At 37.9% G+C, this 17,025-nt stretch overlaps 1 protein-coding gene across 3 annotated transcripts in view; it reads left to right on the forward strand.

The window, feature by feature from the left end:
• Nucleotides 1-17,025, forward strand: part of PLA2R1 (phospholipase A2 receptor 1) — a 39,213-nt gene that overhangs the window by 15,838 nt on the left and 6,350 nt on the right. For all 3 annotated transcript variants that reach the window (XM_069020838.1, XM_069020839.1, XM_069020840.1), the window contains 14 exons: nt 1,556-1,725; nt 2,922-3,124; nt 3,421-3,566; nt 4,079-4,163; nt 4,540-4,672; nt 5,062-5,097; nt 5,611-5,768; nt 8,587-8,651; nt 8,984-9,087; nt 10,382-10,524; nt 11,324-11,441; nt 12,217-12,347; nt 12,913-13,048; nt 16,562-16,800. In XM_069020838.1, the coding sequence (XP_068876939.1) occupies nt 1,556-1,725; nt 2,922-3,124; nt 3,421-3,566; nt 4,079-4,163; nt 4,540-4,672; nt 5,062-5,097; nt 5,611-5,768; nt 8,587-8,651; nt 8,984-9,087; nt 10,382-10,524; nt 11,324-11,441; nt 12,217-12,347; nt 12,913-13,048; nt 16,562-16,800 (1,867 nt within the window). The remainder of the gene's footprint in view (nt 1-1,555; nt 1,726-2,921; nt 3,125-3,420; nt 3,567-4,078; nt 4,164-4,539; nt 4,673-5,061; nt 5,098-5,610; nt 5,769-8,586; nt 8,652-8,983; nt 9,088-10,381; nt 10,525-11,323; nt 11,442-12,216; nt 12,348-12,912; nt 13,049-16,561; nt 16,801-17,025) is intronic.

A 17,025-nucleotide genomic window follows, 5' to 3' on the forward strand; every position in this document is an offset into this window, starting at 1 on the left:
AGAGCTTTCTCTTCTGCAGATGTCCGGATGCTTGGGTTCTCTCTGCTCTCTTTGTTATTTACCCTTTATGTTGGCTTTCCATTAGAGTTTGACATACTGATAGATAAACTACATAGGTACTTTAACTGCTGCATATTTATCGTTAAAAAAACCCCAAACTATCAAAAAAACCCCAAATCCTAAAAATTTAAGGAGGAAATGTCTGCTCCCTATAGACTAGGAGAAGCAGACACCAGCAATCAGATGAATAGTAGGTAGTTTTTTTGGAAAACACTGGCTACCCTACATAAGGACTTACATCAATGGGAATTCGTCCTGCCAGGTGGTTTCAGGATTGTGCACAGGGCGTACAGCACTGAGCTGCAGTGCAACAGTGGTCCTGTCAGGGAGAATAAAGGACAAATTCTTGCAGCTGAGCATTGGCAGCTCAAATGTGGCAGGGAGCTGAGGGCATGCTGCTCATCACTGGAATCATGTCTTCTCTCTTTTTCTGCTTTTTTATTTCTATTTTTTTTCCCTTCTGGATGTAGCCATCACTAATTATGATGTTAGTTCCCAGTTCCAGTTAGCAGCAGTGGCAAGGAGTAGCAAAAACATGGTAGTTAGTGGTTTTGTTAAATTACTGCTGAGGTTTGTTGTTCTGGAGTGAAAACTGCAAAAACTTTTCAGTTACTGATCCTAAAATGTTCATTAGATAGTAAGTTGTAGAGGAAGGAGAGTAGACATAAAAAGAGAACATGCAAAGGAAATGAAAATTAAATACAAGTTCTGAGTCACTCACAGTTTTACAGATACATTCAGATTTTACACTAATGTCACCCTTATGATACTTAGCCATACTTTTCAAAGTTTGTGAAACCAAAAAGTCAAGTAAGTCTTCATCAAACTGGGAAACTGATAGGCAGCTGATTAAATGTGCTCATAAACGGAAACATTTTTGTATAATCCTATACCAGTTATATCAGAACTAATTGCATTTAAGTGACAATTGGATTACTATACACAACAATTATAACTTGCAAAGAGGTGTATATCTCTCATATAACTTTAGTGAAGAAATTAAAGAGGAAAAATGTGATTCCTTGTAGTCAGTTCAGCTGGTCCTTTGAGTCCTTCAGATCTGGTTTCTTAGTGCTGGTTTGTGTGTCTGCTGGTTTCAACAGGACACTTCTGTGTGGAGATTTTTCTTTACTTTCTTCTGGAGCCTTTTCAGACCCCGCTAACTTTTTTTCTTCATACAAGGAGTTTCTTGTTTTTATTTGCATGTCATTAATACATTCTGTCTTTACATCTCATAATTTGAGCATTGAGGTTATAAGATCTGATTCTAGTGTTTCTTTTATGTGCTCACATGCTGAAAAAAATAGGGAAAAATTGTGGCTTTTGCTACAGATTTGTGCCTCAAGTTCCCCACAACCTTCTGTAAAAAAAATTAAGTACCTCTATTATATTTTTGTCTTCTCAGATTAATTTAAATAATTCCATGAGAGCTGTTCACTAAAATACCGCTTTACCTATTTTATTCTAAAAAGTTTATCTTTATTATTTTATTAAGGTTTGAGCAAGCTTTTATCAACAGTATGATCCGCAGCATGGTAAAATCTGAGAGAACTTACTTTTGGATAGGATTGCAAGACCTTAACAACACAGGAGAATATGTTTGGCTAAGTACAGCAGGAAAGAATCGCTCTGTGAGCTACACGAACTGGAACAAGTACCAGCCACGTGAGTAGCATGCTGGTAAAAAAAGCAATGGTTTGTAAACTGGACAGTGTGCTCTCTTCCCCATGGCACCAGTGGCTTAGCAGGGACTAAAGAGTGCCAGTCCTCTCCTCCCTGCCTGGCCAAGAGAGCAGAGAGATAAACTTAACTCTGCTGTTGGCTCCATAACTTCCTACCATGGATTGAATTAGATGAGCTGGCAGTTGTGGAGAAGCTGGAGCTTCCTTCCCAGCTTTCCACCTAGGTGCTGTTATCCTGGGTTGTGGTGGGATGCTGGACACCACTCTTCCCACGTGAGGCAAGGGAAATATTAATCTAGTGTTTCTTTTGTGTAATCAAATGCTGAAAAAAATACTGGGGAAAAATTGTGGCTTATGCTACAGACTTGTGCCTGAAGTTGCCCACAGTTGGGTCCTCCTTACAGACACAGCAAATCCCTGAAATTCTTCTTGTCCCATGAGGTGTTTTTCACACATTCCTTTAGGAACTATAATACATTTGTTGTATGCACCATATTTTTTTTAAAACATCAAAAACCATGCTTGATGATTTCCATACATTTCTTTATGAATTTTTCAAGGGTTTCCTGAGATTCCCAGCAACAGGTCCTAGAAAAGTAATGAATTTTATTCAGTAACACTCACAGTTTGAAATTTGCATTTTATATGAAAAATAGGCCAGAGGTTGCCAGATACATTTCTGTGAAAAACAGCATCGTGTGGAGGTTTCTTCTTCTTCCACTTCAGTTTGATCTTGATGCTTTATAGTAATTCTAAGGAAAATATTCCAAGGAAACAAAAAATGAAAAAATGAAATAATTCAACCTTTGAAACATAAACCACTAAGCAATACCTGAAAACAGAGACATAATAATAAAGATACTCCATTTCAATAATGGCTCTCTGCTTTGGACTCTTTACATTTATGGCTTTACTACTGCATTTTGCAAAAGTAATGTTTTTAATTGCATTTCTTCTCCTGCATTTTGTGAGAGGAACTGTTTGTCATGGTTCATTTTACAAGCTCCAGCTGGGCAAGACAGGCTGATAAACTGGCTGCTGACCAAAGAATTTGCTAGTTTTGTAAGTTCATTAAGGTTTTATCCAGAAACTCACGTCAATAAAACAGCCACTTGACCAAAAAAATTCACAAAATTCAGATGTTTTATTCTGATATTCAGCACTTACTCCCATGTCTAGGTCATTCTGGAGGATGTGTGGCTATGCGAGGGCAGCACCCTGTTGGTTATTGGGAGGTGAAAAGCTGTAAGGACTTCAAAGCAATGTCATTGTGCAGGCAAAAAGTTAATTCTTACGAAGAACCTGAACTTACTTTTCAAAAACATTCAAGTTCCTGCTATTTTGGATGGGAGTCAGAACCTAATCTGCTCAGCTGCTACAAGGTACATGTCAAACTTGCTTTGAGTTTTTCTGATTCTACACCAGCTTAGGGATATGCTGTTCCTAAAAACATTTTGATAATGCATTATTTCTTTCTCTCAACAAACAAAAATTACCTGTTACCATCCTTCACTGCATTTAAAAGTCAGTGGAAGTAGTAACAAGAATCAGAGCTATACTTGGAATATACATGGCTTTAGCTTGGAAAAACTGTGACTAATACTTTATTTTTATGAGTTTCTGAAAAAACTGCTCTCTAAAATCAACTAACTTTATGACAATGTTTATTTTATTGCAGATATTTCACAATGAAAAAGTTCTGATGAGAAGAACATGGGATGAAGCAGAAGCATTATGCCAGGATTTTGGAGCACATCTTGCTAGTTTTAGCCACATCTTTGAAGAGACATTTTTGAACAATCTATTATATACAATTTTTGATAGGTAAATATATTTTTAACACCAACAAGATTTATCTTAACCGTACTAATTTACAATTTAGGTTATTCCATCCTCTTTACTAGTGTTGAAATAAGTCCCTACTCTAACATGAATTTAAAACTGGGTGAAATACATTAGCAACATTGCAATGTGATTCTTTTTGAATATGATCTTTGTGGTAAATGTTGAGCAGCTCTTATTGTCAGGATGGTATTTTTGTGAGTTATCATTCCTTGTTGAAATGGAGGTTCAACAATTTTAATCCTATTTTAAATGTTTTCATCTTGTAAAATATAATCTAACATTTAGTAGGAAAGCAAGAGATTACTTCAAGGATACTTCAAGGATACAAGAGTTTACTTCAAGGATACATTTCAAGTTAAGAAATGTATTATGGAATGATATATTGAATTCAAAAAAGAAATTAATATATATATTTGTACTATTAAAAATAGTTCTGAAATGGCTAAGGAAAATGGGCATGAGAAATGTTATTTTCTTTGTTTCTGTTATAGAACAGAAGAGAGACAGTTCTGGATTGGATTTAATAAAAGAAATGCACTTTCTGGAAGGACATGGCAGTGGTCTGACAAAACACCTGTAACTATCAGTTTACTCTGTATTTTGGTAACCTTTTGAGTCATATCTGAGCATAGGTTGAACCAAGGCAAAGGCTTTTAGATGTGGGCAACTGCTGATAGTCATGTCAAAAAGTTGTTAGGTTTCACAGCTATTCAGTTATTTTTATGAAGAAGAAGTCTGATATAAGATAGGTAAGTTGGACAGGACATTGGGAGAACGTGACTATGGACCCTATTATGTGTATTTCACCATCATAATTTAGGTGGTCCTCTGGCTGTTGCTTAGATGTTCATATTGTACACACATGGCTAAATCCTTCCTTTTCTCCATGATGAGGTTTTTAAATGCTTCATCTTGGGTTGTCAGTGAAAGAGAACAAATGTGCTTTTTTCAGGTTGTATCTTCGTTTCTGGAGCACACATATGTTGAAGATGACTCAAGAAACTGTGGTGTGTTCAAAGTAAACAGAACAGTCTTTCCAGCACACTGCAATGACAAGCGTGAGTGGATATGCAAAATACCAAAAGGTAAAATGTTAATTAGCATGCATTGTCTGTTACACACCTTACTTGCTATTGAGGAGAGACAAGGAAAAAACTACCTAAAAGTCTCCTTTTTAGCCACCTCCACAGTTCTCAAAGTCTTCTGCATGAAATCATGGCAAAGCCATAGGGGTTACTCCACTTATGTTTGTTGTCTAGTTAACTGATATAATGTGAACAGTCAGTTTAAAAATACATAGCAAGATTAGCAGTTAGTTAGAAATACTCATTCAAAGCTGTTATTCATAAAAACTACTGTAAATGTTTTTTAGTGTGGCAATTATTTTATTTTATTCCATGTTTAACTCCTTTTTTTATCTCTGAACAAGAAGAGCAATGTTCTTAATGATTTTTGGTTTGTATTTTTTTTGCAGGTGTTAAACCCATGAGTCCAGTTTGGTACACAGCTGGTATGACAATATTTTCTTTTTTTCATCTTTAAGCAATATAACTTGGAAATACAATTAGAGCCTTTGTTAAAATAAAATAACTAAAATATTCTAAGTTGAAAATTTACAGTAAGGAACTCTGTAGAAACTTCTTGTTAGCAGATCAAATCTGCCACTGTTGTTTAGGAGCACTAGAGCATCAGACACTGCTTTGGTTGGGTTAAGGAATATTGCCAGTAATAAGCACAGGAGTTTGATAACCTCTCCATCACATTAAAACTGCCCTTCTGTTAAACCTGGACAACTCTCTTGATATTACTGCAGTGTCAAGGGATAGAATGTTACGGAAGAAAACCAACTCATAGTCCATTTTTTCCCCATAAATTGATATGTTAAATATTGTTCTGCTGTTCCTAGTGACAGCATTTGTCCTCTGACATGTGGCTGCAGGCAGGCCATAGGGGTAAAAAAAGATGAGACCTGAAATGAGTTTTTTACTCCTGCACAGCACTGACTCTTTTGCTCATTTTCTAGAACTGCCCTGGCTGTATTATCAAGGAGCAGAATATCTTTTCCACGTCAGCCCTGCAGAATGGGAAACCTGCAAGTTTGTCTGTGGCTGGCTTCGTGGTGAAATAGCAACAGTAAATTCTTCTGGTGAACAAACCTTTATTCAAAATAAAATAAGGAAGGTAAGAAAAACTACCCCTTTTAAAAAATAAACACTCAGGTGGTAACTGACTATATAACTGACTATCTGCTGTATCTTATGGAGAATCTGTCTGCCTGTTATTCCAGGTAGAATCCAAAAGACATTTTACATTAGAAATAATGTTCTTGCTCTCTTCATTTCCTCTATCTCTCCCTGAAGCCCTATTTAAATTAGGAAGTCAGTAACATTTCAAATCCGCAGAATCAGCTCTACTATTGAGCAGGTTGATCAATCTGCCTCAAAAGACCCAGGAGGAGCAAAAACCAGCTTCCTATACCACAGCTGGGAAAGTAATTGGGGGCAAAGAGAAAGGTGTGTTTCATGTGTGGTGTACATCCTTCTCTGTTTCTTCCTCTCCCTCCACCCCTCTCTGACCAAGGGGAGCTGTCGTTGTTCCTCACATTCACACAGTGGTTCTTCATCCACTGGGATGTCTCCTGACCCAAGTGCAGTTCTACTCCACTCCCATTTTGTCACTTGGCAGCTGGTGATCAGGGAGCAACACAAAGGGATGTGTATTAGCATAATGTGGGCAGCAAGTGCAGATGTTTGAAATGGTCTCCGTAGTTCAAATCTTCAACGTGATCATTTGAAAGATTATTGTTGAAGAGAGTTGGCCAAGAGTGAAGGATTGCCAATTTCTCTGCATCTTAATTATAGCTAGAACTATAAATCATAGAGGAGGATGCTTATGACCATGGGAAACAGACTACCTTTTCCTCTGTGTACACCAGCCTGGGTAATGTTCCAGTGAGTCCACAGATTTGTATGATGTCTATTGAATTAAGTCCCCTTTTGACTATGGATTTTTTTTGTGGGGACAAGAGACATTTGTCTCTAAATTGCCTCCTCTGGTTTACAGCAGAATTTCTCTAGAACCTTTCTGATGTAACAAACAGCTTTGAAAGTGAGAAATAGCTGCACAAGCAGATGAATTCCGAAGAAACTGAGTCTGTTTTCTTTCAGGTGTTCTCAGTAAAACCAAAATAATGAAAATTTGAAAATGGATGCAAATAATCTGTCTGCCTTACTGAGGACAAAATTAAATGTAGTGTAAAGGGATATTGTAGTGTAATCTTCAAAAGAACACCTAGTTATGGGTAGAAAAGCTCTTGACCCACACTTAGAGGCCTTCCCTGCTTTTAACTTGTAACAGAAAGCATAAATAGAAGTGTGTTATATTAATATGGGTTCTTTCTGTTTCCAAGGAATTGTGTATAATTTTTATCTCCTATTTAAGTAATTTTATATTAAAGCATGATGAAATAGATTTAATCCGATAGATCATGGCAGAAAAAGCTTATAATAAAGAGTAACACAACTGGCCACACTGTCTTGTCTTCTTCCACATGTACCAGAGACTGTGATGTGATGTAATTACTATATTACCTAACTCTGAATATTTATGACTTAAAAAATGATATAAATTTAAAAATATATGTATTCTTCCAACTTAAGATCACTGAAAATGGATGAGCAGAATGCTGCTTGTAAGTCATGTTTATTTACACAAGTTCTTTCAAAAGTGGATTTATCATTAAAATTAGCGGGCATTTCGAAAATTGGTGAGCATTCTACAACAAAAAAGCAGAGTTTAGTCTCTTGAAACCAGAAATCAGCTGAACTTCCTAGAAGTTTTGTCTGAGAATACAACATACACAGCTATTTTAAGGCCTGCTGGCTTTGGCTGAGCTTTCTCAGCATAGCCATGTTTGTCCGTAAGTGATTGTGACTAGTTTCCTGTGGAAGCAGGAGTAAGTAAATCACTAAAATAATACTCAGCAGTCCAAATAGACTTTGCATGTGTCATTTGAAAACTTGGTCAAAATTTCTTAGCATGGAATTTGGAATCACTTTTTTCACTATTTCTTTAAAAACTGTAATATGTGGGCTGAGTGCTGTAACTGGAAAACTAAACTCGGGGGCCAGGCAATATGAAATCAGAGAGCATTCCAGAGTCTTTTCTTTGTCAGAAATGTCTGTTTTCTTCATTTGATATTGCTAAAAAAGATGTAAGCTGGAGAAATCCTAACTGTAACTCCGAGGACACTGTGGAAGCACAACACAGGCTGGGCTTCAGTTCTTCCTGACAAAAAATAAATGCTTCACAGAGACAAGGTGGCTTCTCTAGTGTCCTGCACATTCAGAAGTTTCTTTTTTTTCTTTTTCCAAAAGCCCCCAAACTGTGACAGGCTGGCTAATCCTGAAAGTGAAACCAGTTCATAGCTTAAGCTAGAATCAATTCAATAAAGCAATAACCCATGGCTGTTGGAATTACATTATTTCCATGGCTTTTCCATAGCACTTTGCCTTTTAGAAGCAAAGGTCTAGATCCTTTCATGAGAACAGCAATCAATCTGGAAAGCATCTCTAGAAAACTCTGGTATGAGCCATACAAAATCAGCAAATGTTCAGAGAAAGCATTTTGGAAACATCGAGGATCAGCACTATGTTAGTGCTTAAAGAAAACATTTGCTATTGTTTAATTTTAGGAGTTGGGGAAAAACAAATTCTGGTCTAAGATGGCAGTCTTTTCAAACTAGATAGGCTGTAAATTCCTAAAATTGTAAATTCCTAGGTTAAAGAAGATGCATCAGCGATCCTGAGGAAATATGGGAGCTAAATCATGCTCTGCTCACTGAAGTGACATGAATTAACATGGGCAGGATTTAGCACCTGTTCTTCCCATTGGAACCCAATGGAGATGCTATTTGAATACACAATGACTTCAGGAGTTTGTTAATGCATTGATAGGAGGGGAACAACAGCTTAACACATGGAAAACATTTCTTTTATAGCTGTCGAATAGTGATGTTCACTGGTGGATTGGACTGCACGCAGAAAACCTCAGTGATGGATTTCGGTAAGAATCCGTGCATGCCGCAGCTGCTGTGAGTTGTGCTTGGCATGCCCTGTCTCAGTATGATGGGCCAAAGCAGTTTGGTGACTGAGTGGGATATTCAAGAGACAACTTCAATTCTCGTGTAAATATCATTCAGAATAACATTGCTCTTTATTTATCTCCATGTTGCAATATTCCTTCTGACAGGGTTGTAGAACACATTTATATTGACCTTGGTAGTGGTGGTTGGTTGTTTTCTTTCTCCCTTATATCTTATCAACCCTTCAATGGAGGGTGTAGTTTTAGGTAAGGATAGGAGAAAGTGAAACTTCATTCTTAATATTTCTGTGCAGCTGGAGAGATGAATCACCAGTAACGTACCAGAACTGGGATGAAGGGAGGGAAAGAGATCTGCAGAAACCAGGGAAAAGATGTGGCTTCATTTCATCACAAACAGGTTTCTTTTATATTTCCTTTTGCTGCAGGAATTGTGATTTGATTCTGTTAGCCATAGTTTGTATTTTTTTCATTGCTTTTAAGAAATGTAATCCATATTAAAGTCCTGTTCCATGGTTATAATTTGCATGACTGCTTCTAAGGAAAGAATAGTGAAATATTAATATGCTCAGAGACTAGGTTGTAGGTTTTAAAAGTATATTAATAGTTACAGCTCTCTGATGTCAGAATGCAAAGATCCAGTGATACTGATGCTTCAGTTTTAATTGTCTGTTATGTGGCACAGCAACAATGTTAATGCATTGCTGGTGCTCACAGACAGTTTTCTCAGAACCAAATGACACAGATGGACTGAGCAGCAATTTTTCCTACATCTATAAACTGTTTTTCTATCAGCACATGGCTTTTAAGTACTCAGGTTTCTACCTTATTTTTGATCCCACAGCCAATCTGCTGAGCGATTTTTGGGTGCTGTTATTTTGGTGCTAGCCTTTCAATCATGGCATAGTTCTGTATTTTACTAGAGTATTAAAAAAATAAATCTCATGGTGCTGCTGGTTTAGTGATTTCTGTCATCTCACAGTGTCTGTTTTCTGCTGATCTGGAAGTCACGTGATAAAGTAAACATATCAGGTTCCAAGGAAAATAAAAATAGCCAGCTTGGTATTTGTGCAAAGAGACGAAAAAGATTAATGCAGCTGCAGTTTTGTAATCCCAGCCTCGAAAGTCAAAACTGAAAAAATGTAAAACCTTCTTTTTTTCCCCACATTATCTTGGGGTTTTGATTCCTGACTTTTGAATGCTTGAGTTTGCCACTGCCATAGTTAGTGTCAGATAAAAGGAAGAGATGCCCACCCTTTAGCTGGCCAAAGGTGGGGGCTGGGCAAAAATGTGTTGAGTTTCCTGAAAAGTGTGTTTTCTTCCTGAGCAGGTCAGCGTTTTACATCATCACCTGGATCTTGCCAAAAATTTTGGATGTAAGGAAGTCAAACTATTTTATCTGGAAGGCATCTTTTTTTTTTTTTTCCAGCATAACTAATTTTTTAAATAAATGATGATATAGTCATGCATCATGTGACTCAGTGTAGAGGAATTGGTTTTACTCGATAAAATTAAACTGGAAATAAAAATATGTGCTCCATGAACCATCAAATCCACTGTAATGCAGTATGTCCAAATGTAATTGATGTAGAATCTCTTTTTACTCAAACACTAAACAATATCTAAGCTACCTAAGAGAAAACCCTTTCCAATTCTCAAACCGACGTTGAACTGTGATTTTTCTTTTTACTCAGGACTCTGGGGTGATGAAAACTGTACTGTTTCTCTTCCCTGTATTTGTAAACGTAAAATTCCAAAGAAGATAGAGAAAGAGATTCCGAAAGAGCCGAACCAACAAGGAGTATGTCCCAAAGGCTGGTTGCACTTTGGATTCAAAGTAAAGCCTTTTTTATGCTGTTTCATTGTTCAAAATACATTCCATATGTAGGACAGAAATTGTACTTAAGGATTACTTAATATTTGAAGATTTTCTTGCTTTTTGAAAACAGGGCTCTTGGGTTTATAACCACTGACACAGCGACACAAAGATTTATTGCTGTTAAATAGCTTCCCACACTTTAAGAAGTTGTCTTAATAAGGTGTTACATTTTTTACTTTAGTTTCAGGGAGTAAATACTCATATATGCAAAAGCTGTGCAATTGTTATTTGTGCCTTTGCCATAAAAAGCCTGCTCCATCCTCTCTTTTCTACATATGACAATTCCGAGTGTCTTTTATGACCTCAAAAGAGGTCTCTAACCCCTTGATGTCCTAAATCAATCCCTAATTGCTGCTGTCCTGTGAAACATGCTGTTTCAAATGGACTTCATTAAAGATAATTATAAGCCAAAGTTTATTTGCAGTTGAGGGTCAAAAGGTAACTATTTCATCTGCCTTCTGTTGAATGCCTAAGTTGCTTAATAGCAACATGCATCGAGATGGCTGAATTTATGCCAGTGCTCACTGCAGTGACCTCCATTGTGCTTGCCTTGAAACAACTGATTTGAATGCAATCCAGATCACAGCTAAAAACTAATATTGAACATGCTGGAGATGTCCATGGCAGGACAGAAGCAAGTGAAGTATTTAACATTCAGTAACAGCATGTGAAATGTTTTAGTGATCACTCTTAGTGATTGATAAATGATGAGAAAAACAAACAAAGCAAGCTTGTTTGTTTTTGTTGTTTGAAACAGTGCTTTTTAATACAAATTCCAAAGGATCCAGAACATCTGAGAAACTGGTACTCTGCACAAGAATTCTGCAGTAACTATGATGGGTCACTTGCAATCCTGAAAGATGAACTGGAGCAAGGTAGAGTGCTGAAAATACTGTTAAATAAATAAAACGCTATCTTCATTGGGATGCTGTAGTTAAGTTTAATCTTGGATACAGATCTAGGAAAGAAGACTGTTCAGCTCTTACCCATGGTTCCACTGCTTTAAACACATTAATGTTTCTCTTTCTTAGTTTCCCAAAACTTAAAGGTTCACTGAGATATATGACAGGTACATTTTAAGGATTAATTGCAAATTCTTTTGTGCTTACCATGCTTTAAAAATACTCCCAAAAATGGAATACCCATTTAAAAATTTGCTATTTAAAATTTCTGCCTTATGTCATTTTTATCTTTTAGTAGTACTTGAAGTCTTATATATAGTATAGCACCAGGCTGGAACTGTCAGAGAAATAAATGCCAGAAAATTTGGAAATATTTATGAACCCTATTCATAAAAAAAGCTGTAGTTGAATTTCACGCACTTGTAAAACCACTTACTTGGAGGTGGGAGGAATCTCACTGGCTGTCTTCAGTTGAGAAAACTTAAACTAAAACTGAGGAAAGCTTCTTCAGTTGGACTATACTATGATTGGACTGGTATTATTAGCTAATGGACTAGATCCTAACCCAATTGAAATTAATCAATTTAACTGAATTTATGGTTTGATGATACTGAAATGCCACTTGTTCTTATTTTCTATGTAATATCATTGATTGGAAATTAATTTTTCAACATTCTAGTGTGTTGCGAGAGACTTCATCTATCCCTAAATGCTTACTGGTTTATTTTGTTTCTGTTTCATTTTCTAGCTTTCATAACAATGAATCTATATGGATGGAAAACTAGTGTTTGGATAGGTTTCCAGAGTGACGATTATGAAAAATGGTTGAATGAAAACCCTCAAAGGTATTCCAACTGGTCGCCAGTTGACATAGTGGATGTGAGTATTTTCAGGGGGGTTGTGACAGTGAGAAGTTGGTTTTACCCATAAAAATCATGACTTCCATAAGACAAGGCCAAAGTTGTTACAGTAGTTTAGGCTGCTCTTAATCTTGGCAGCTTCAAAGAACTGTGGGCACAGATTTACAGGAATGACTAGAAGTAGAAAAAAAGGCACTGTCGAGACACACATTGGCATAATTTGTGGCTCTACTCACTTTCTCTTGCAGTTGGTTTTAAGCAGCAAAGTTTGAATCATATGGTTAGTATTAGATCCTTGAGAAAAGTTTAGGAACAAGATTATGAACTTCCTATTTTAATACATTCTTTTACAACACATTAGTCTCAACTGGGATTAGTATTTTAGTTCATTCAACTGAAAGCTTGTGACTATTTAATTATGAGGTTATTGGTTCAAATTGTATTTATGGGACTGTTCATTGTTCTACCTAAATATTTGTTAGAGAGACTTTCAGATAATTATTCTCCTAAATTTGATGTAATAATTATGCATTGTTTTACACGGTGTATTTTAAAATTAATATATGGTTCTGTGTTGATTGCAGAGACAGCATTTTAACATTCAAGATCAACTTCCACTGTGTACATTGGTATCAAATAACCCTAATTTTTATTTTACGGGAAAATGGTACTTAGAAAACTGTCAGAAAAATTATGGGTTTGTCTGCCAAAAGACTCAGGGTAAGGTTTTGTCTTGCTTTGCTTCTGTTCTCTTTTCTTACTATATGGAATTTGTCTTACTTTGTTTTTATCTAGAAGCAGCTTTTTGTAAGTGTCTCTAAAACAAGGAGCATAAAGATTTTTAAGACAGTTTTCTATTTAGGCAGACTAGCTCTACACTGTTTAATGAATCAGTAGCTGGGATGTAGAAGTAATTGCTAAAAAATATTCTGTTGTTAAGTTTTCCTGCTAAATTTGAGAATTCTGAGTGTATTTTTGAATTAGGAATAGAGATGAAATTTCATATTCTCTCATGGCTGCAGAGTTAACCCCATGAAGTTACAAGAGGCTAAACTGAGGGTAATTTTGATGAAAATATGATTTATGGTGGGGGGTTGTAACTTGTGATGTTAGATCAGAATAGACTCTAGAAAATGTATTTTTCTGAGCAGTGTGGACCCAACTGGCTTATTGAATAGAGCTTGGCTTCTCTTTCCTAGTACCAGACTTCTCTAATTCTGGTACCATAAAGTTCCCTTGCCAGAAGCATGAAGTGTTTGGGAGGAACGTGGGTTGTTGTGTTTCCTCAAGCCACGTTCTGGTGTCGCCTCCTGGCTGAGCGCCGTGGGCAGCTGTGCAGCAGCTCTGGAGCCGCGTCCCAGGGGCAGCTGCACCTCTGCCAGCAGGACACCCAAGCAGACCAGCAGCACATTGTTAACCCTGAAGCAAAGGGAGGGCTGTAATCTGAGCCTGTGAGGCGTGCCCTGGCCGTTGCCTTGGCTGCGGGGGTGGTTTTGTATGGCTCAGCTCTATATTGTATTATCACCCTGGGGTTTAGCGCTGGGGTAAAGTGACAGCACACTCCTGCTGCTGCCTGGCACAGGAGGGACGGCCAGGTGGGAAGCAGAACAAGTACAACCTTTGGGCAGCGCTCACGTGTGACTCAGGCAAAGCATAGCTGGATTTACATCATTTATTGGGAACTACAGTTGCGGGAAGGGCTGGAGTGATCCTGGACCTAGTGCAGAAAAAATAAATAAATGTACTTTCCCGCTGGTTTGTTTCAGTTACATCCCAAACGTTTGTATTTTAACCCCTTGCTGCTGCTTGAGACAGATGGAGAAGGCGTGGAAAGGCAGGAAGGAAAACAGTTGCCTTATGGTGGCTGGGGTTCTGGCGAGGATTTGGGCTGCAGTGAGTGCTCAGGATCCTACCCACGTTTCCCAGCTGTATCACTGAAAGTCGGGAATAAAACTCTCCAACACTGTAATTTCAGTATTAGAAAGCTGCATTACTTTATTTCGGCTCCAGGCGTGCAGAGAATATCTCCTCCTATTCCATGCCCTGCAGCCAGCCAACAGACTAGTTGAAATCTGTGAAACTTATACATATTCATTACATTTCGCAAAACTCATACATATATGCTAAACGTTCCTGCGAATTCTTTTGCATATTTAAATCACTTCTCGGAGCTTATTTACATTAGAGTAGGGGTCTTTTGAGGGTCTCTGGTGGCCATTTGGGGAACATCCCATTCCTCAAATTTTTTGGTCATAGCCCTCCAAAAAAAGTTTATTTTCTTGGAATAAGTCCCGGTGATGTAGGCTGGTCAAGATATACCTTCTTATCAGCATTGCTGTCATAGGTTAGCAGTAATGAGTATTTTAGACCAAACCACTACAGTTGCTCAGGCCCCCAGTCTTGAAGATAAGCACTTGCACACGTTAGTATGTGACTGGGCGCTGTCGCTTAAAGCTGAAGGAATTCGCAGGACTTGGACACTTTTTGTTACAATTAAAGCTTTTCCTGGCAGGGGTGAATCTGAGAGTGGCCCGTGGGCCCTGGTGGCTGCAGTGCCGCTCGGCGCTGCCGCACGCACAGCAGCGTGCTCCTGGGTTCGAGTGGACAATCCTGCCTCCCCACTGGGACGCCCACGGCACTATCCCGAGCTATCAGGCAGTTCAGTTTGCTAATTCAGCAGAAAACTTCCTCATCTTTTTTTTTTTCCCCCTCCCCTCCTGCTTTGTTTATTTTTCGTCTAATTAATGTCATTTTTTGCAGCTTTGTACAGGCTGTGTCAGCTTTGTGTAGGGTCAGGAAACGCCAGACCAGGGAATTTGCAGCAGGAAGAGCAGAGAAGCAAGGAAGGGAGTAGTGAGACAGCCTCTTGCTGGCAGTAGTGAACTGCTAAATTTGCTCAAGTGTCCAAAAGAATGTGTCAGGTCCTGGAAAGATGAGCTGGTGCTTTGCTTCTGCCATCCTGCCTGCATTCCATTTCCCCTTTTTTGAATTATTTTCTGAAGGAGACTAAAATGAAAGAAAGCAGCAGGAGATCTGAACTGATCTGATCTCTCAGTGATGCTTGAGTTAGGATTGTGTCAGCCATTTACAGCATTTTCTGGCTTTTTTTAAGCAGTGGCACACACACTGAAAGCTGGAACAAAACAGGGTGCTTCAGTTAGCTCAAGAGCAGAACTTTTTCTTGCTTAGAAATTTTTAATTTTAAATGGTTTGTGAATGACAAGTTATAAATTAATTTACTATTTTAAGATGTTTGTTAACACTCCTCCTCCTCTCTTAGTCATAAAGGGAACCAAGTCTAAAAACATTCTACCTTGTAGCAAAGCAACCACTTCATTTTGTAGTCACATAGAAGCTTTACAGTGAGAAATAATTAATCCAATTAAAAAACGGGATCAAAACTGTAGCATTTTGTAAAGTACATTTTAAAAGGCATTCACACACATTAGCAAAGGCATTTGCCTCTTGTAAAAGAGCAAGTGCAGCAGCATCACAGGCTGGGCTGGGGTGAGATGGTCTCTCTCTCCAGATTTTTTTTTTTATCATGGGAGACTCTCTCTCTTTATTTTTTAAACTTAAGAACCCTTCTTCTTCCTTTCATTGTTTTGGACATTGCTGTGTTAGTTTATCATCAAAAAGAGATTTAAGTCTCCATGCACAGAGTATTTCTCTTTAAGTGCCATACTGTGATCTTCTCTACATTGGCTCATGGGTATTAAAGATGAGCTCAAGAAGCTTCCAGACATGCACTTTATCCTATTGGCTGTATCACTACAATCATTTTTGAGGCCAGGTCTTATGATGTAAGCTGATCTTGGAAATTATTAATAATAACAGGTCAAAAAAAAGGTAATCTAATTTACATGCAAAGTATCTGGGATAAAAGCACTCTGCAGCCCACTGCTGCTGGACATTTGGGATATGCCCAGATCCCAGGTGATTTCTTACTGATCTCCAGAGATGGAGTCAGTGGAACTAACCTCATTCAGGTTTGGGGGGTTTTTATACATTAAACTCAGTCATTCCTGTAATGAGTTTTGTGATGGAATTTCATATACTGTTCTAGTAGTCATCATCTTTTTATTTTTAAATTTCACAGTGCCTTCCTAAAACCAAGAAGTTTGCAATTTTTTTATTTGCTCGTAGGGATAATACTGATTTTTTTTTAGCAGCTGCTCAGCTGTGATCAAGTTGTCTGTTTTAAAAACGTTCTTTTTTTTCTGTTTGTAACAGACACATCCAGACACGTTATCAATGCATCTGATATGTATCCTGTGCCAGATACTTTAGAATACGGAAACAGAACGTATAAACTAATAAGTGGGAATTTTACATGGTCTTCAGCTTTAAGAGCCTGCATGGCAAACAGTGCGGAGCTGGTGAGCATTACAGACCAGTATCACCAGGCTTTCCTCACGGTCATCGTCAGTCGCCTGGGATACAACCACTGGATCGGGCTCTTCACTTCTGATGTACGTAGGACACTCCCTGGCTGTGAGCATGAATGCTGCAAAGGAGGTTTTCCAGTAATAAGCTAGTGAGCTGTGTCATTGATTTGAAGTCACAGAAAGTTTGCATCTGGAGTTGAAACCCTGGAAAATTTGAGCCGAAAAGTTTTTTTTTTTTTCCCCCTCAACATAATGTGTAAGTCCAGTGGGAGCCAGTTTGGTAGTGTCCATGTTGAAATTTCATTATTT

This window comes from Aphelocoma coerulescens, chromosome 7 (assembly GCF_041296385.1).
Source record: "Aphelocoma coerulescens isolate FSJ_1873_10779 chromosome 7, UR_Acoe_1.0, whole genome shotgun sequence".
Classification (NCBI taxonomy): domain Eukaryota; kingdom Metazoa; phylum Chordata; class Aves; order Passeriformes; family Corvidae; genus Aphelocoma; species Aphelocoma coerulescens.